At 38.4% G+C, this 22,162-nt stretch overlaps 1 protein-coding gene across 2 annotated transcripts; it reads right to left on the minus strand.

Annotated features, from left to right (window-relative positions):
- Window positions 1–363: 363 nt before the first annotated feature.
- Window positions 364–21,082, minus strand: LOC306847249 (lysosomal thioesterase PPT2-A-like). 2 transcript variants are annotated; one of them, XM_079381095.1, is made up of 8 exons: window positions 20,747–21,082; window positions 15,306–15,459; window positions 11,125–11,220; window positions 10,889–10,996; window positions 3,124–3,207; window positions 2,876–2,960; window positions 2,736–2,790; window positions 364–1,572 (listed from the first exon to the last, which is right to left on the minus strand). In XM_079381095.1, exons 1-8 carry the CDS (start codon window positions 20,885–20,887, stop codon window positions 1,429–1,431), a joined length of 867 nt encoding a protein of 288 aa, XP_079237221.1. In that variant the 5' UTR covers window positions 20,888–21,082; the 3' UTR covers window positions 364–1,428. The 2 variants fall into 2 exon arrangements, with proteins under 2 accessions (XP_079237221.1, XP_079237222.1); XM_079381096.1 differs by having other exon boundaries at window positions 15,306–15,412; window positions 20,747–21,065.
- Between the last annotated feature and the right edge of the window lie 1,080 nt (window positions 21,083–22,162).

Genomic DNA, 22,162 nt, shown 5'->3' on the forward strand with positions numbered 1-22,162 from the left:
AACTGACATCTGAGAATCGAACTCGTTCCGCATCGCCGTCAACACGGCTCTTAGGATGTCCCCTTATTTTTCCATTTAAGTGTCGCTCGCCGTCGGTGGCTTGGATTTCTTCTTAATCGGAGAAGCCGATGGAGACAACTCCTGCTGTTTACGACTGCATGCCATCAGGGAAAGTATTATTAATGAATAAAACTTCAAACAAAACGAAAAAAATCAGCAAAAAGAGGCCAAACGTACGGAGCTGTACTCGAGTGCAACTAGGTTCATGAGCGCGTCCCGTGACTCTTCTTCTAAAACATTTCTCAACTTTTTCTGTTTCTTCAAAGTCTGCATGGGCAACATTTAACACTAGACAACGGCGTTAACAACATAACATGGAAATTTTATTCTGAAAGTTGGCTTGAGTAAAAACAGTAAAGCACACTGGTATGCATCTGGAGATGTTTCACGATGTTGAAATATTGAACATTTAGCTGAAAAGTGTACTTCAGTATTAAAGCATTTTCTACTTCAGACGCTATACTTATACTTTATGGTAAACTATCCCCAATGTCAAGCATTTCATTAAAAATAGTTAAAGCAAGCTAAAACATCAAACAAAACACATAACACTGCTATGATAACAATAAATATGACCAAATATGTTTTGTACAGTACTCATCTGTATAGTGTACGTTTACCTCAGAGAGGGGAATTGTGCTTCTATTATCCCTTTCCTGAATCGTTCTGAAAATGTTAACACTATGTGAATTGAACACCTTGTTACAGCAAGATGGCCTTCGAGCGTAAAACACCAGGTATAAGCATAAAATAACAACAAAAGATCAATAAAAGATCAACACCAGGTATAAGCATAAAATAACAGTAAAAATACCTTAACACAAGTATTTCATATGAATGAGCTGTTAAGTCCCTTTAGGGCCGAACATGCAATGTTGGGCTGAGGCTTGAAGGATGTGAAGTGAGAGGTAATGTTATATACAACAAATGCAATTCCCTTTCCTATTCCTTTCACGCGATCCCTTTTTCTCCTTTCTCATTGCACTGGTAGCACTTGTCATGTCCAAACACATCATATGTAAGGCATACATGTTACTGCAGCAGCACAGTAAACATCAAACACACCACATAAATCAAAAGAGGAGTTAGAACAATATCTACACACATTGAAAAATAGTGGTTATTAAGTTATTAATCCCTTCTGCAAAATGAGAAATGTATCCCTCAGGCACTGATGGTTATTCCTTATATTTAGTGTTCTCCTTTCTATACCTATATTTAGAGGCATTCAGCGGACACAGTAACGGAAATGTTTGTTCTGATGCGATGCATTAGTGTCCTGTAACCAAATGTGCAAGACTGTCTCAATGAGTAGAAAATAGAGAAAGATCTGTAGTAGTGTGGGTCGTTGTGGGAGTTTGACAGTATCTACGTAAGCCATTTCTCAATGCAGGTTTTATAAACGGTTTCATTGGAGTGCCAGAAGACATGAGTGACACCTGCCATCGAACACAGAACCAGATCTCCTCGAGCGTACAGCGTCTTCAGCCCAAAGATGTCCATCAAAAACACCTGGAAAACAGGCCAGAGTCATGAGGAAGAGCTGGAATCCTAAGCTACCATATAATATATATATATGTGTATGTATGTATGTATGTATGTATATATATATATATATATATATATATATATATATATATATATATATATGTATATATGTATGTATGTATGTATGTATGTATGTATGTATGTATGTATGTATGTATGTATGTATGTATGTATGTATGTATGTATGTATGTATGTATGTATGTATGTATATATATATATATATATATATATATATATATATATATATATTAGTGATGCACCGATAGGATTTTTTTTTTTGTCCGTTACCGATTTTAACAAACAACAACTGGCCGATTCTGATATTGGTCAATTGAATAAAGCAGGGCTTAAAAACTAAAAATTTCACATTTGCATAGGCCATACTTTGCTGTCTGACAAGCTAAATTTTGTACAGATTTTATTTTGGCAAGTATTTAATTATTTTGTCCAGAGAAAAACATCAGATTATGCAACAGACATGAAACTCATTGTCTCCGTGCATTTAATCGTGCCTTCTCATGCCATTTCTGATATGCCGAATGCTTTAAAAAAAAAAAAAATCAGCCAATAAATATCAGCGGCCGATACATCGGTGCATCTCATATATATATATATATATATATATATATATATATATATATATATATATATATATATATATATATATATATATATATACATATATATGACCCTGTCTGGACCACAAAACCTTAAGTGTCAATTTTTCAAAATTATACATTTATTTTATACATCATCTGAAAGCTGAATAGATATCTGAGGGAGCAAAAAAATCTAAATATTGAGAAAATCACCTTTAAAGTTGTTCAAATGAAGTTCTTAGCAATGCATATTACTAATCAAATCTTAAATTATTATTCCTAATGATTTTTGGCATAAAAGAGAAATGTATAATTTTGATCCATACAATGTATTGTTGGCTATTGCTCCAAATATACCTGTGTTACTCATGACTGCTTTTGTGCTGCAGGGTCACACACACACACACACATATATATATATGCTGTCAAAATTTGCATGTTATATAAATATATATACACATTGTAATTGTTGTCAGAGTCAGAGGACACATTACTCTGGAATTACAAATAAATGAAATGAAGCTTACTTTCTGGTTTTTCATCTCAACGACTGTTTCATTCTCATCGTAGAAACCAAACTGACTGAAAAGCAAGAAAATGAGGCATCATAAAAATCTTCTATGAGTTGGAGTTGAAGATGACAAAACTGACAAGTGATTTAATCAACCTTGACTGCCACGGAGTGATGACTCCATCGTCAGCTCCACCAATCAGCACCAGCTTCTTAATGCGCAGGAAGTTTTGTTTCCAAGCTGTGCAAAGACAATACTACATCACGCACCAGTAATAAACACTTCCTCCTTGAAACAAAGGAAGCCAGCTCTGGCACTCAAGACCACAGAAATCACAATCACATCCTCTTACAGAAAATATAGTTTCTTAGCTAAACGCAGGTGATGTGGTCGGTTTCCTCACCAGTAGAGTTGGGATTTGCTCTCTCGTTGTTCAGTAAGGCCAGGTAGTCACTGCTGTTGATGTACATGTCTCTGTGATGAGGGTCTGAAGACAAAACAAACACTGAAACATCACCGCATGTCTCATGAGACCATATAGAAACACTAGACTTCTTAATAATAAAACTGTAACAAAAATATAAGCACTCAATGAATGATCAGGGCTACAGTGTTATCGGTTATTCACTCGAAGAACAGTAAGAAATGGTTCAGTTATATTTCTTCTTATAAACCGTTCTCGGCCTGGAATTCTTACTTTAGTTCACACTAAAGTTTAATTAGTTGGGCTTACTTAAAGCATGCAACCCAATTGCCTTAAAAAACCTAAGTAAAGTGAAACAGGACTAGTATGCTGTACTGACAAATGCTTAGTATAGTTTACTTGCACGAGAGTTCTAGTAGCTAATAAAAGAACTGTAGGGGTTACTTTAGGTTTACTCATGACCTAGCTACACTGATAAAAATGGTGAAGTAAATACTACATAAAAACTCATTTCTACATTAAATAATTTAGTTCAGGCAAGAATTAAATGTACTCAATTTAAGCTTGTAGAAATTAAAGTTTGAACTCATAAGTATATTTTACTTGGAATTGTTTGTTATGTTTACAAGGATTCCTTAAGTAAATATCAAAGTTATGATCCCATTTGTCCCATCATGCACTGGGGCGTGAATAATTAAAAAGTTTAAGCTTTTCACTGTTTTTGAGTTGTATTTACTCTGTTTTATGGTTGCTTTTGTTGTTAGGTTTAGTAACTTACAGTTTTGTGACATCTGGAGTTGATTTTCTACTCAAAATGACCCATTAATACTCAAACACTATTTACTGATTGTCACTGTCATTTTAAGATCTTGCTAATTACCTATAAAGCCCTGAATGGTTTAGCTCCTCAGTATTTGAGTGAGCTCTTATCACATTATAGTCCTTCACGTCCGCTGCGATCTCAAAACTCTGGCCATTTGATAATACCTAGAATATCAAAATCAACTGCAGGCGGGAGATCGTTTTCCTATTTAGCTCCCAAACTCTGGAACAATCTACCTAACACTGTTCGGGAAGCAGACACACTGTCAGTTTAAATCTAGATTAAAGACCCATCTCTTTATCCTGGCTCACACATAACACACTAACACATTTCTATAATTCAGATCTGTTAAAGGATTGTTAGGCTGCATTAATTAGGTCAACTGGAACCGGGAACACTTCCCAAAACACCAGATGTACTTGTTACATCGTTAGAAGAATGGCATCTACGCTAATATTAGTCTGTTTCTTTCTTATTCCGAGGTCACCGTAGCCACCCAGATCCAGACTGTATCCAGATCAGATGGTGGATCAGCACCTAGAGATGACCTCTACAGCCAGGACACCTAGATGAACCCCAGAGACTGATCCCCAGTGAAGACCCTGTCACATAGACGGCCATCCGGACAAGACCACAGGAACCAGATGAGTCCTTTGACTCTGATTTAGCCTAGATTTAAACTGCTGATTTAGTCTGGCCAGAGGAGAATGACACTATTTCGACAAACTATTTCCCGTCTAAATAATGTAAAGCTGATATAAAGCCACCCAGCCTTATATCAAGCCGATGTAAAGCTGCTTTGACACAATTTGCATTGTTAAAAGCACTATACAAATAATAATAGTGACCGTCATTGTGTATGGTGTACCAGGTATTGAGGTCCCCATGTTCATTTGGGTAAGAATTCTATTGAGTGGACATATTATCTTAAAAGGATAACAAGCTGCCTACTTGCTTACATGTTTGTAAGTTTGTCACGTTTTAATAACATGGTTTTAGAAGCCATGACTGAGTGAAATGTACTTAATCATTTTAAGTTAAATCTGCAATACTTAAGTAAAAATTACTCAAACTATAACTGGCCGTGCTAAATTGACTTATTTCTTTTGCTAATTTTACCTAACTTAGTTAAGTAAATTTTACTTAATTCAATTCTTACATTTTACTTAATTTATGTGTGCAAAAACAAAATCTTACTTATAATCTCACTAAATCAGAATCAGAATGAGCTTTATTGGCCAGGTATGTTTACACATACAAGGAATGTGTTATAGTGCCAGAAGCTCCAGAGTGCAACAGAAACACAGCAACAGGACAGGACACAGGTAATAAAAGAATAAAATACAAATATTTGTAATAGGCAATGTACAAAACAAATGGTGTACAGGTCTGATATATGCAAATGTGAAATGAAAACAATTAGATGAATAAAAAAGTAAGCAAGTGTGGTGAATAAATAATAGAGTTGTGTGTTCCGCGTTTTATTGTCAAGTGTTCATGAGATGGATTGCCTGAGGGAAGAAACCGTTTCTGTGAAGTAAATCTTACTTATTGTTTTTTTCAGTGTACTCAAGAGTAAATTGTGCAATTGTTGTTGTTTTTATTTGCTGTCTTGTGTCAGTAGTTACAATTAATTTTATTACAATTAATAAAAACTAAATAAAATTTAATTGTTGCCATTGTTGTGATTCATGTGCAAGTCTGTGTATGACACGAACATATTACCACAAATATTAAAGGATTATATCAACGCAATTAAACGCTTCTCAAGGTGTTTATGAAAAACAATGAAATTGTAAAAGATCATTAATAAACAAAAATAATACTCTAATGGTTTAATTAGAAGATAGATCACCTTCTAAAAGCAACCTATTTATTACTTTCCTTCCCTTGAAATCAAATAACTCTGATTTCATGTTGCACTGCTGCATTAATAGGAAGAAAATGATAATATTATAAATGAAGCTCCAAGTGCCCAGCCAAAGGGAACGCTGATCACTATAATGGGGAGGAAAATCTAAATACATTTATGAAGTCAGCTTATGTGATGTTCTCTCAAATATTTCAGTTGTATTGAAAATTCAACAATCAAGATGACTTTGGGAAACGAGTGAGTGAAAGATAACTGCAGACATGGAGGAAATGAGTGAAAAGTCTATTAAGACGCTTTTCCTTTCTTCTTCTGTTGTTATGTTGCACATTAGCAACATATTAGTGCCTCTCACTGGTTTATTAATGTCATTGGTTCCTTTGTGGCTACTTGACTATTTTAAGTGTCACTCAAAGTGAAATATTTTTATTCGCCTTGAAATTAGGTGTAACTTAATAAAACCTAGTAAGTATAACAGCTAAGTAAAGATAACTAATTATATCCAAGTAAGGTAAATTATTGGATTTTACACATCAGTACAGTAGCTAACCCTGCTGAAGCATGCGTGCCACTCAGGATTGGTCGCTCGTTTGCTGTCTGGCTACTTGTTTCTTGCTCCACTTGAGCAAAGTAAACCAATGTCTGATCATCCTCCATAATGTGGTCACAGTTTTCATCTCATACGGCATGCATGCGTTACGAAAGCAACGAATGGTGCATTTGTATTACGAGCTCTGTTTTCAGCCCCACAGAAACAAATTCTATCATTATTTATGCAATCTCACGTCATTCTAAACCTGTTTGACTTCAGGGATCAATTTATTTGATTTATTTATTCACTTTTTAACACCATGCCAGTATCAAGGCTCTTTTCATAGCGATCTCTGAATAAATTATAGAAGGTATAGAATTAACAAAAGGTTATAAAAGACATTTCAGATGTACACTAGACAAAAATACTAAAATACATTTAGTTGGTACATTTTTAAATAAATCAGTTAGACACCCCTCTGAATAAAACCGTTGTCTATTTACATTAAAAACAGTACAATCCAATAAAATATGTTTAACAGTCATTTTAGTTTGGCAAGCAAGGCATGATGGTACTTCAGGGATCAAAACCAAAAAAGTCTAATAAATAATTGTAGGATATCAGAGACTGAATCAGAAAAATTTAAGATGCATCAGAACATTGAAACCTGAGAAGCTGAGATTCCAGAAAGAGGGGCCTCAAAGCTGTAACAGGACAACGTCATACATCTGTCCAAATCCTAGCGCCAACTAGTCTGAAGCAAGCAAACTAACCAGCAAGCCTCTGCCACAGAACAGCTCACAACCTTGAGACAAAAGAACACTTATTGATAATTCCAATTCAGGAAGGAGACGTCACATTTGTTGCAAGTATTCAAGACTGATAGTCACATGTAAACCTGTGATAGAAAATCACGAGCTACAGACTCTCTTGGGAAGGTCTTCCCCCACACATAGAAGACAAAGAACCCAACGGACATTTCTTGGTTCACAAAGACTGTCTGCTTATATATGCACCGAAAATTATCTTAAAAGACTTTCATTTTAAATTTTTAATGAAACTAATCATTTCTATGCATAATTGCATATTATGTACGTAACCCACACATTTGACTATCCTTGTTTTAATCACTCATTGTGTATGTCTTGCTTTTAATAAGTATTGAATAGCTTAAGCCTTAAAGGGTAATATTCATGTTTGGTATGTATGTTTTGGTATGTAAAATCATGCTTTAAATGTTTCTTCCAATCAATTCTTTGTCAAATGCATCATAGTCTTGTTATAGAAATCATGTCCAAAAGTATACTTTGCAAGAGCCTGTAAAATTTGGACCATGTGACTGGTAACATGCTGATTTATGATGGAAGGAACACCCCTAGCTAAGATAATAGCCTATCTAATTGGTCAAGACACCAGAGGGGATGTGTCCAGAAGCCAAGTTTAAAAACTTAGGACACCATCAAACTCTCTCTTCTTCTTAAATATGCTCTCTTGGTCACCCTTCTCCTTTTCTTCTCTTTTGCCACTGCGTTTTGACGCTGCTCTTTGAGCATGCTCTGGCCCACGTGCCAGCTGCTACCATAATGAGAAGAAAACCAACCTAGTCTCGTTACATCCTTTTATTCTGTTACTTTAGTTTCTTTTCTTTCCTAAACTAATGTAAGTTTGCTGCAAAGTCCAACAGGTCGACTGAGGATGCCATCGCTTCAGCTCTCCACTCCGCCCTGACGCACCTAGACAGAACCAACACATATGTCAGGATGCTATTCATTGATTTCAGTTCCGCCTTCAATACAGTTATCCCATCCACACTGATCTCCAAGCTCATTGATCTTGGCATCAGCCCCTCCCTCTGTAACTGGACCCTGGACTTTCTCACCAACAGACCACAGTCTGTTAGGATCAATAACCACACCTCCTCCGTCCTCACCCTAAACACTGGGGTACCACAGGGCTGTGTGCTGAGCCCAATCCTCTACTCCCTTTTCACCCATGACTGCATACCAGTATATGGCTCTAACTCTATAATCAAGTTTGCAGATGACACCACGGTGGTAGGCCTGATCAGCGACAACGATGAGACGGCCTACAGGGATGAGGTCCAGCATCTAGCAACGTGGTGTGCCAACAACAACCTTGCACTCAACACCCAGAAGACCAAAGAGCTGATTGTAGACCACCGGAGGACTAAAAAGGACCACACACACACTCCCATTTACATTGATGGGGCGGAAGTGGAGCGTGTGGCGAGCTTCAAGTTCCTTGGTGTCCATCTCTCTGAGGATCTCTCCTGGACCCTCAATACCTCCACCCTGATCAAAAAGGCACAACAGCGCCTTTACTTCCTTAGGAAACTAAGGGAAGCTCACCTGTCCCCCCACATCCTGCTAAACTTTTACCGTTGCACTGTTGAAAGCATACTCACAAACTGCATCACAGTGTGGTCCGGCAACTGCACTGTTTCAGATCAGAAAGCCCTCCAGCGGGTGGTGAAAACTGCCCAATACACCACTGGTGTCGTGCTACCCTCCATCAAAGACATTTACCACAAACGCTGCCTAAGGAGAGTGAAAAGTATCATTAAAGACTCCTCTCACCCCAGTCACAAATTGTTCACTCCTCTCCCATCTGGGAGACGCTATAGGAGTCTTCGCTGTCGCACCAACAGACTCAGGAACAGTTTCTTTCCCTCAGCTGTCAGCCTACTGAACTCCAATCTCAGGCGCTGAACACTGGACCACCTAATGGTTATATAAAAAAAAAAACAATGAAAAAAAAATACTGCACTGTTCAATAACCTGTCTGCACTCCTCACTCACAATGTCCTTTTATTCCTGCTGTTTTGCACATTCCCTTGCACATTTCTACCTCCGGATGCCGTGAAGGTCATTGGCCATATACAAACATATGTTACTTACATACCTCTCTTTATAATGCACCTCTGTTTATATTTCCTTGCAACCTAAGTTGTATGTACAGTCATTTGCACTGAGCTAGTCTCTCACCATCTACCTCATAACTTGCACTTTATGTCATAAAACCTGAATGTATATACACATTTTTATATCTATTTATATACTTTGTTATTTGCACTTCTGGTTAGATGCTAACTGCATTTCATTGGCTCTGTACTTGTACTCTGCACAGTGACAATAAAGTTGAATCTAATCTAATCTAAAAAGTCCAGCTCCGACTGCACCCGCTTCAAACTTCAACCAGACCAACTCCGCATCCTCAGCCAACGCCCGAGACCTCCCTTCAAAGACTACTGAACTCTCAACCAATCAGACACTTCGGGGAACCCCCTTTCTGCAAGGACGATGACAAAAGGGATTCCCTTAGCAAAGCAAGCAACACCTCCAGGTTGTAACTGAATCAGGTGCAGTTAATATAAATCTTAGCCTCATCTTTCTGCCGATCTTGTTACAATGCTGTTTAATAGTGTTTTCACTATATTTGGATTTTAATATCCAGTGCAGTTTGTTATACGGCTCGTTCAGTGAATCGCCGTAACCCTGATTCTGTTCAAATCCCTATAAAATCATACATGATTCCCTTTGAGCTAAATTAAACACTCTCTTTAAATTACATATTAATATGATGTTTTTATTACGTTACATAATTTTCAGAAATCTTCAGGCTACATTCCTTTATCCGTCACTCGAGACCAACAAAAGATGTTTATGAACAGTTTTGAAGCCGTTTCAACTTAAACTTCACATTTTTTGAATTTTTGCTTTTAAAATACGTTTTAGTCACACAAATAATCAACCATTTACTAAACTTTTTAGTGCTTTTTTTTTTTGTAACAGCAAACAATGTTTTGTTTTAAGTGAACCTCTTAACACTTTAAGAACAATATATGCATTTCTTCTGCAAAAGTCTCTACAATGCTTTCCACTTTTTTGGCGTCTATTCCTGAAGCTTGGTTACACCTGATTTCACTTCTCAATCAGCATTGTCAGTTATTACCCTTGATTTTGTAATAATGATTATTAAGGATGGTTAACAGAGTACATTTCGTCTAAGTCAATCTTGTAGGCATCACAAAAAATAAAAGAGAAAACTATTTATGAAATGGGTTTTATGCATTAGAAAATCAAGACTTACATGATATAAAACAAAATACATGATATGTAGTACAGAAAAGCGACCAAAGCCCATTCCCCATCACTGAAGCCTCTACACTGCAAAATACATCGCTTAACAGCGTAACTGCAATTTGTTATTTATGATGATAAAATTAGCAAGAGTGCAGGGTAACTAATCTAAATGCCTGCGTTCACACACTCACAAACATGTGTTGTGTGTTATTATGCTCAACACTGCAAAAAACAGCATGAGCAGATTTAAATGTAATGCTGTAATCGACACTTTTCATCAGTATTAATCTTGACAATGCCAATCAATTTAGTTTAATTGTGCAGGGACATTTTTTGTCCCTGTATCACAGAGGCTTTTTTTGGTGAGATTTTTCCCCAAGCCCCATTAATGTTTTCTGGTCCATTCATCCACTCACCGTTCCAGTAGTTACAGATCGATATTTTCTGGCCCACTGCAGTATAGCACACATGATACAGGTTGGATTTGACAAACTGAGGGAAGAGGTACTTTAGATAGTCTGTGTCTACAAAAGAAGAGCAAACATGAAACATGAGCAAAACCAGAAACCCTCAATGAGTCGAGGCATTTCAGTTCAGTGTTTAACAGGACATGTACAAGTGTTTCTCAGCAAGACTGAAGAAAGTGTGTTACCTCCATACTGCCCTGCCTGCGGAGAAGACAGAGATATGAAAGAGTGCACGTTATGGCCTGGAAGAGTGGACAGGATTCCTCGACACACCAGGCCACCTGAAACAGATGCAGACATGCCCTCGCTTTAACGTTTATAAAAGCTGAGGTCACGCATAAAACAAAAAAATAATAAAATTTAAAAAAAAAAGTCAAAAATAAGTCAAAAGCCATCTAAAAATAGATCTACCTTTATAGACAAACACAAAAAATGTGAAGTAATTGCAGTAAAATATATATTCAAATTTTCTGGAAATTCCAAAAGAAAGTTAGATTTTGCCTCCTAACTTCTGGATCTCACTTGCACTCACTGGCAACCAAACACATTTTCAGTTAAATTAATGTACTACATTTTACTACTATAATATTTTTTGATTAATGTTTTGTATTTGGAGCGAATTTTCCTAAACGATATTTGTGTTGCATCATAATTACACAATTTATTTCTATTTGAAATATTTGTATTATCATTATGTTTTCCCCCATTAATGCAGAAAAATAATATCCATATGTAATACCATGCTGTAACCACTAGAGGCCTGTGTGTCTCTGTGTGTAAATATATACATGTACAGGGCTGTGTGTCTGTTCTGCACTCATAATGCTTTAGTTTCACCCCATCAATGTTCACATAGCAAGTAGCACAAAAGTCACCAAGTTTCATACCATTCCAATTATAAATAAATACAATCAAACATTTGAATGTAAAATTTTCAGACAAAAGTGGACAAGGAGCATCTGAGGACTAAACAACATTTTATTTTAAAATTTTAAAACTATTTTAAGACCATTAAAATGTTTGTATTGTAATATTACTTTCCAGACAATTAAGCACAAATTCTCATTGCTTTCATGCTAAACTGTAGAATTTATACAGAGAAGTATAATTTGCATTTTTGATTTAATCTGATTTATTTATACTGAAGCCAGATAAACAGAACGAAAAGCATATAGTAAATGAAAGCAAATGATGAAAGTAAATTTACAGTGTAATCCACTGTTTTGTAGAGAGGGTCAAAATGACAATTTTCACCTGAGATTCAGAGCCAAATTACAGGAAGGTAAAGATGACAGCAAAATTATTATTTTTACACAGAAACTGGTAGGTCTATTAGTCAAATCTGTTGACTTTAGCAATCTATGTTGCATTATATCCCAAATACGTCATACAGATTATACTTCTAGAGGTACAGTGCCCTGCATAAGTATTGGAACAGTAAAGACACAATTGCTCTGTTGGCTGTGGAGTCAAGACATTTGCAAATATGATTAAAAGATGAATATGAGACAAAACTACAGAATGTCACATTTTATTATTAGCCGTTTCAACACATATGTTTTACCAAATAAAAAGAACAGCACTTTTAGAGTTCATCCCACTCATTGATGTGAGCATAAGTATTGGGACAGTTGAACAAGGCAGATATAAAAGATTAAAAGCTATTATTTAGTTGCAGATCCCTTGCGCACAATCACAGCAGTGAGTCTGTGACCCATAGACATCACCAGACTCTTGCTCTCATCCTTTGAAATACTTTTCCCAGCCTTTAATGCAGCCAATCCCAATCGTTGCTTGTTTTGGGGAGTTTCTGCCTTTACTCTCCTCTCCAGCTGGTGAAATTCATGCTCAATCAGATTTAAATCTGGAGATTGACTTGGGCAATCTAAGACTTTCCATTTCTTTGCTCTTATAAATTCCTTGACTGAACTGGCAGGGTGTTTTGGGTCATTGTCCTGATGCAATATGAAGCACTTCCCAATGAATCTGGTGGCATTTTCTTGAATATTGGTAGGCAAGATGGTTTTGTACCCTTCCAAATTCATTCTGCTACTGTCATCATACATTAAGTCATCAGTAAAGTTGAGAGGGCCTGTTCCAGAGACAGCCATGCATGCCCATGCCATGACACCACCTCCACCATGCTTTACAGATGAGGCTGTATGCTTGGGATCATTTGCAGTTCCCTTTTTTCTCCACATTTTTGGTTTCCCATCACTTAGATAAAGGTTCATCTTTGTCTCATCGGTCCATAAACACAGTTCCAAAACTCTTCTGGCTCACCTTTGTGCTTTTTTGCAAACTCTAATCTTGTCTTTCTATGTTTGGTGCTGGTCAGAGGTTTGCATCTTGCTGTGTAGCATCTGTAATTCTGTGTCAAAGTCTCCTGAGGACAGTAGATTGTCAGAGCATCACCCCAGCTTTCTGGAAGCTGTTGGTGATTTTACAGACACGTCTTTTAGGATTCATTTTCACAGCTTTTATGATTTGTCTGTCATCAACTACTGTTGTTTTCTCAGCCGATCAGGTCGTTGTTGGTTGCTGGTGTCGCTGGTGGTTTCCAAACTCTTGATTTCTTCAAGCCCTTAGTTTTTGCTATATTTTGTTCCCTCATCTTCATCCTGGTTTGTGTGTGTCATCATCGAATGCAGGATTCAGAATACAGAAGTAATGGATATAACTGATACAACACATTCCCTGCTTTTAATATCTGAAGAATTAATGCAACAGGACACAGCTGATCACTTAGAAAGACCTGAGAGGAAACTGCTCCAATACTTATGCTCACATCAGATGAAACTGATGTGAGGGATTCAGAGGGATGAACTCTAAAAGTGCTGAACTTCTTAGCTGGTTAAACATCTGTGTTGAATCACCCAATAATAAAATGTGACATTCTGTAGTTTTGTCTCATTTTCATCTTTTAATCATATTTGTAAATGTCTTGATTCACAGCCAACAGAACACTTTTGTCTTTACTGTTCCAATACTTTTGGAGGGCACTGTACATGCACAAACTTTGGAAAAAGCATATTTGTGGCACTCAGTTATGCTCTAAGCAGTTGCGATAGATGGAAGAAGATCGGCATTTATCAGCATTTGTTCTTGAGACATTCCTCTTTAAAAAAAAATAAAATATAATCTGTATGCAAAGTGACCCATGTTTAAGTTTCTGACCACTGAAAATGTGTACAACTGAACAATTTACTCCAGGAGCCACACTGAAATCCCTGAATCTCTGCAAATGAAGCATACAGGGCCTTAAAAATTAAGATACCAAGAGTTTGTTCAAATATAAAGGGACATTAACTCAAGAAGTACTGAAGAGATCTTAAAGGCATGCAGACTTCATGAGTAAAAAAACAACAAAATAAAACAAAAAGAAAGAAAAACTTTTTTCCCCCCATTTTTGAACTGTCACCATTGTCATGTAATGCAACAAAGATTACTAAAGTCAACCGATTTTACTAATAGACCAACCAATCCCTGTGTAAAAGTAACATGACGCTGTTTATTGAAGTGAAGTGACATTCAGCCAAGTATGGTGACCCATACTCGGAATTCGTGCTCTGCATTTAACCCATCCAAAGTGCACACACACACACACAGCAGTGAACACACACACAGCAGTGAACACACACACAGCAGTGAACACACACACACACACACCGTGAACACACACCCGGAGCAGTGGGCAGCATTTATGCTGCGGCGCCCGGGGAGCAGTTGGGGGTTCGGTGCCTTGCTCAAGGGCACCTCAGTCGTGGTATTGAGGGTGGAGAGAGCGCTGGACATTCACTCCCCCCACCTACAATCCCTGCCGGCCCGAGACTCGAACCCGCAACCTTTGGATTACAAGGCTGACTCTCTAACCATTAGGCCACGACTTCCCGTCGTGGCCTAATTTATTATAATAATAATTATTATAATAATAATATAATGATGCTGCCATCTTTTTAAAACTGTTTTTATCTCCTCACCTCCAAATCTCAGGTGAAAACTGTCATTTTTGACCCCCCTCTCTACAAAATAGTGGTTTACTCAGTAAATATACTGTAATATTTTGGCTTTCCTCTTCATGCATTTCTTTCTTCAGAAAAAAACTACACAAAATCAAACATTCGAGATGGGACTTTTGTTTTAGTTAGTCCTGGTCCTGTCTAGCGTTTAATACAGCTCCTCCAGCCGTGCTTAAACCCCAGCACAGCAACAGATTATAAAACAAAAGCTGTTTCTTATCACTGCTCAGTAAACCACAGCGTAATGTCATGATGTGGTGCACATCGTGCCTAACAACAGCGGCCTCTAGCCATGCGTATATTCACAATACAGCACACAGTTTAACACTAGTGTGTGGGCTACAAACCCTGCGAGTAGCAGATGAGGTGGATGCCATCGGCTGCGTTCTGCATGATGGGATATATAGCTTCTGTAAAGCCCTCCACCTGCTTCCAGAGCGGCTGCAAGCTGGCGCTGCGGTCAAACAGGTCCAGGACAGTCACGTTAGTGCCCGGGTGAGACTGTCACCAGATAAAACACACACAAATCAGTTACATATGAGCAGACAACAAACACATGCAGCGTGTGGTGGATTTGTTTGAATAATGCCACGTTATTCCCATCCTCAGTCATGAGGAACTACAACAACAAAACAGCAATAAATTATATATTTGGGTCATTCTTCGATTGGGGTGGCAAATGAAAGGCAGAATTTGTAAAAATGCTTGTTTGTTTTTTTCTAATGAAATATATGAAAGTGAAAGTGACGTGACATACAGCCAAGCACATCCATACTCAGAATTTGTGCTCTGCATTTAACCCATCCAACGTGCACACACACAGCAGTGAACACACACACACACACACACACACACACACAGCAGTGAACACACACACACAGCCATTTATGCTGCAGCGCCCGGGGAGCAGTTGGGGGTTCGGTGTCTTGCTCAAGGGCACCTCAGTCGTGGTATTGAGGGTGGAGAGAGCGCTGTACATTCACTCCCCCCACCTACAATCCCTGCCGGCCCGAGACTCGAACCCACAACCTTTGGATTACAAGGCCGACTCTCTAACCATTAGGCCACGACTTCCCGTTTAAATATATCGCTATGCATTTAAAATTAGTTTCATATGCTGTTTCCATTAAAATGAAAGCTTAAGAACATTTTAATTTTTTAATAATTTCAATCAAACACTGGTAACACAGCCACTTATGTTTGTCATTTTGAAGTTATACCACAGACTTTATATTGCAAGTTACTATAGGCTCTGTGGTGATGGTGTTACCAGAAAAGACCGTAAAACCACACACAAATCAGCCTAAAATGAATCATGATGATTTCAAGATCAGGGGACATTTTGGAAATATTAAGAAGTATGTATTTATCAAAATTTTGATTAAAATATGTCAGATCTGCAAGTCATCAACATAACGCCACAGACAACAATAAAGTGTGACATGAAATTGTCAGAAGTTTAGCAAACTTTAAGAAAATTAATAAGAAAGAATGTCCTCCCCATGCACCCCTCAGTTCTCTTTCAAGCATACGTTTCGGTGTCTCACTATGGGATACACCCCTTCCGCGTATTCCTCAGAAGCCCCATTACATTACGCCAGCCCCAATTGGCTGGCAGACGTGACGCTGTGTCTGGGAGTGACCTCCCCACCCCTCAGTATAAAAGGAGCGACACAACGTCACTATAACATTCAAAAATCTCACTGGGAAGAGATATGTGTAGTGACAGATCTCTCTCTGCGTCTTCAGAGGTGCGCGGTTCAAGCCGCGGGCAAGGCCATGGCCACAATGGTCATTCAAGAGAGAGGACGTTGTCTTAACCTGGCTAATCTCTCTGACAGGGAAAAAGAAGCTATCCTGGACGCACCGGTGGTCGCAGAAGGCATTTTTGGCTCGGCGTTGACACTGATGCAAAAGAGATGCGAGGTAAAGAAGAGGGATGATGAGGCTTTGCAGCTCTGTATACCTAGGAAGGCACAGACTGCACCCCCTCCACCACCTCGGCAGACTTTCGCACAAGTTACATTCCGCATTCCTCGACGGCAGAGACCGAACGTGAATGCAGCGGGTCACAGTGGAGTCCCGGAACAGAGAACTGCCTGGCCAAGGAAGAACTACCCACCTGCAACAGCTCCGTATTCCCAAAACATGTTGCAAAACATAATTCCCCCAAAAATGTTGCAAAACACGTTAACAGACCACAGCATAACATCACCTCGGGAGTTATTGCTACCTTAGAGGTGATGAGACACTTAAAACTCTGTCCAAGCGCTAAATGCTCACGCATGCGCAGTACAGACAACAAACTCGTTCATGGCTCGGCCACACGATGGCGCCCGCTGGGTACTAAGGACAATTCAGGTACCGACTGCAGTTCGCCGCTTCTTCCCCGCATTTCAAGGGATAATTCATTCTCAGGTGGTAAAAAATTAAAGCATGTTCTTCAGGAAGAAATTTCCTCTCTGTTGAACAAAAGGGCGATAAGAGTGGACCCACCCGAGCAGAGCCACAGCGGGTTTTACTCGAGGTACTTCCTCGTCCCAAAGAAAGGGACTCTTTGTCAAGTCAAGTCACAAGTCATTTATATAGCGCTTTTAACAATGTAAAATGTGTCAAAGCAACTGCACAATATCAAAAAAGGAAAATAGTGTGTTAATAATGTAAAATGAAAAGATATATATATATATATATATTAGATCTGCGGGCACTGAACAAGTACTTAAGGAAGTACAAGTTCACAATGCTCACTCATTCTACACACCTAAAATTAGTGCGCCATGGCAATTGGTTTACGTCAATCGACCTGAAGGACGCATATTTTCACAAAGATATATCCACCCCACAGGAAATTACTGAGGTTTGCTTTCCTTGGCGTGGCATACGAGTATCTGGTTCTACCATTCGGCTTGTCTCTCAGCCCCCGAGTGTTTGTAAAATGCACAGAAGCGGCACTCACTCCGCTCAGGGAGAAGGGCATTCGTCTCGCTACTTGCATACATACATCAGTCAGAGTAAGAAGTGAGAGAACACACAGTTATGCTTCTGGAACACATACAGAAACTGGGGTTAAAATTAAACATCGAAAAGAGTGTTTTAATTCCCACACAGTCTATAACATATCTGGGGCTATCACTGAACTCTGTGACATTCAGAGCGCGACTGTCAGAAGAAAATTCACTCGGTGCATGACCGATTTTCAGAGGGGAGACAGGGTTCCCTTTCGCACATGCCTCAGGCTATTAGGACTGATGGCCTCAGCCCTGATAGTTATTCCCTTAGAACTATCAGAAGACTTATTCCCTTCCCAACATCTGACCAATCTTCACATAAACTATTTGGAAATGCAAGCCGTTTTTCTGACGTTGAAGCATTTTCTTCCTTTTCTCAAAAGGGCATCATGTTCTCGTGAGAACGGACAACACTACAGTTGTGGCTTACATAAACCGGCAGGGAGGTCTCAGATCACTTCCTTTGCACATGTTAGCACGCAAACTGACTTTATGGCGCAATGCCAATCTTTTATCCCTGAGAGCGACACACGTACAGAGTGTTATGAACCAGGCTGTCCAGGGGGCAATCCCCTCTACGGGGAGTGGAAATTGAACAGGGAAGTGGTCGAACAGATTTGGAGCATATACGGCAGAGCGACAATGGATCTGTTCGCGTCCCACGACAATGCTCAGTGTCCTCTGTTTTTCCGCGCCAGTTTCAAAACCGATTTCCCCCTCATGGGACTGGTGCTAGATGCTCTTTCCATGTCCCCATTCCCCATGCTGGATAAAGTTGATTTAAAAATATTGTCATTTAAGACAGCACTGCTGTTAGCTTTATCTTCGGCAAAACGCGTAAGCGAGATTCACTCGTTTTCAGTGCATTCAGCGTGTTTCCAGTTCATGTCTGGGGATGCAGGGGTAGTTCTGAAATCTAATCCTGCATTCATAACCAAAATAGTTAAGGCTATCATTCCTCTTGAGTTAAGAGCCTTCTATCCACCACCTTTCGCTTCATCAGAACAGCAAAAGTTAAATGCATTGTGTCCAGTGCGTGCTTTACGCATTTATACAGAAAGAACTAGAGGGTTCAGGGAGAGTGATCAGCTGTTTGTATCTTGGATGAAACCTCGTACGGGGAAGCCGATTACTAAGCAGCGTTTGTCACACTGGATAGTGGAGGCGATCTCGTTGGCATATTCCAGTAAGGGTCTTGTGTCCCCATCTGGTTTACCGGCACACTCAACAAGGGGAATGTCAACTTCCTGGGCTCTATTTATAGGAGTCACGTTACAGGATATTTGCGAAGCGGCGAGTTGGTCCTCACCGCATACATTTGCAAGGTTCTATAAACTGGACGTTACAGCTCAGACTTTAGCGCATGCAGTATTGAGTGTATTGAGTCACGAGTCATGACTCGTTCAGCCCCGGATGTAGTATTGTGGTGGCAGGAGACTTCGAGGCAGGCTATCTGGCAATATGGGAGTTAAGATATCCCATAGTGAGACACTGAAACGTATGCTTGAAAGAGAACAATTGGTTACCTGCGTAACCCCGGTTCTCTGATAGCATTAAGCGGTGTCTCACCAGATCACCCTCCTTGCTGTGCGAAGCAAGGAAGAGGTGTGCTTGTTTTGAATGTTATAGTGACGTTGTGTCGCTCTTTTTACACTGAGGGGTGGGGAGACCACTCCCAGACACAGTGTCACGTCTGCCAGCCAATTGGAGCTGGCGTAATGTAATACGACTTCTGAGGAATACGTGGAAGGGGTGTATCCCATAGTGAGACACCTCACTTAATGCTATCAGAGAACCGGGGTTACGCAAGTAACCTATTGATCAGCCAGCACCTGCAGTGACCTTTACACACAGGAAGTAGTCCAAATAGATTTCCCCTTTTCTTAAAGGGGCGACATACATTGTTGTAACACCACAGACATGACACAACTGGGGACACAACTTTTTTTCTTAAATATAACAAAATATGTATTTTTTAAAACAGTTTAATAAAATTGTGCATGCTAATAAAATCTATATTCACAATATAACCACTCTATTTGTGTTAAAAATGTTATATTGTTACATTCCATCATACCTCTCTGAGGTATGGCGGGAACATCCATATTTTGTTACAAATGCAATCTCTAAAACTCAATTACATATGTATTTAATTATTTATTTATTTTTTACCATTAACAGTGCACAAATTATGTTTACCGTACAGAATACAAACATGCAAACAATTTAAATACCAATAAAAAAAAATATTTCAACTGCTGTAAAGTAGAGGGACACCACCACAAATGAATGACCCATATTATAATATTTTATTTCAGTACATAATCTTTTTTTTAATAACTGAATATAATAAATAGGCCTACAGTATTTGTATTTATTTCTTTTTGATAATTGATAAACCACATATGCTTCGGCATATCTTGGAGTTGCATGTATTGTACGTTTAATAGGCCAATTGTTCTTTTAATAATAATAATAATAATAATAATAATGCATTTTATTTGTAATGCACTTTTCTTAAACCCAAAGCGCTACAGCAAAACTAAAACACAAAAATACAAGAATTAATCAATAACAACCTTAAATAAATGGACAAAATGTTAGATAGACTATAATAAAAACTACGGTTGTAACATTTGATTATACCCTGTGTATTTCCGAGGCGTTTAGTCAGTTATTGTCTGTATATTGACCCTGCGCAAATGTACAGAAGTGATACTCTTGATGAAACAGAGTAGCGATAGGAAACACATAATAATATTATCAGATGAATGCTTTACCAGGTTGATGAATCGGTGAAGGCTGATGAAATCCGCAGGGCTGTCGAAGAGTCCATGAATAATGATGACCGGTTTATACGCGACACACACACACAACACACACACAGCGACCAGCGGACACACACACACACCCTTCATCATTACAATAACAGTAACACCACCTCTTATATTGATAAACGTCTAAAACAGCTACAATAAAACCACAACAATAAGGTTATGAGTATCCCATAGGGCGCTGCTGTATGCGAGATCCGTCTGTCATATTTAGGTCTATATGTATCTGTTTGTGTTGCTTCCGGTTAGTACATCAACACAAGCGTTCTCTACGTCATATCCGTGCCCTCCCAGACATCATGCAGCTTTCTGCCCATCATAGTCTAGCTAGCTTCTATGGAAAAGAAAAGGCTTGCGTCATAATTTTTGTGGAAAAAAGGAAATTATTCCAAATTTATTGATTATTCCTATTTTTTTCTCTTTTAATATTCCTTTCTAAAGATTTCACTGTCATAACATTTAGCTTTGACTATATTCACAAATGTCATGTTTGCAAAGCATGCTTCTGAATTTGAGGTGGGGAAACACCTCCAGACCATGCATGAAGTCTAAAAAGTAGTCAGATTACATTCATATGAGTAACCTAGATTACTGAGTTTTCATCATGTAATCTGTAGCATACTACACTTTGTAAATAATCTACCCAGCTCTGCCTTTTAAAATGTAAATTGCATACACACACACACACTGGGCTTTCATGTTTTATGGAGATATTCCATACACACAAAGATTTTTATACTGTACAAACTCTATTTTCTATCACCTAAACCTATCACTCACATGCTTAGCTAAAACCCACTTGGTATGATTTCTAAGATGTTTACTTCAGGAAGAGCAAAATCAAGAGAGAGATGATTAGACTGTATTTGCTAAAATATCCCAAACCTGAAGGAGAGCGCACGGTTTATTTGTGAACAGAAGTGTGTATATCTTTATATTTACAAAATGAAATGGTGACCACTGAAAACATTGGAAATATGTTCTTTGTACTTTAGTCGATTAAATATAAGTTAAAGAGAACTAACAAACCACAGATTCTTTATTTAATTAAGAATTGGAGTTGTTCTCAGCTGAGAGAAAGCCAGCAGAGCATTCTAACGAGTGATCAGATTCCACAGATTAAGCAGCAAATTACATTTTAAAATACATTATTTTTTTATTGATTACATGGCTACATATTCACACAACAGCAATAAATTATTCAGAATTTATTGATTCTCCCTAATTCCTCTTTTTCATCTTTTAAATGTTCCTTTGTAAAATAGCCTACAGCTTGAATACACTTGAAAAGTCTTGCAGTTCTGTGGACATTCACACAAGAGTCTTTAGTCAGGATTTGCACAGCATTTGACCAATGGATTT

The sequence above is a fragment of the Barbus barbus genome (assembly GCF_936440315.1).
Source record: "Barbus barbus genome assembly, chromosome: 27".
Lineage (NCBI taxonomy): Eukaryota > Metazoa > Chordata > Actinopteri > Cypriniformes > Cyprinidae > Barbus > Barbus barbus.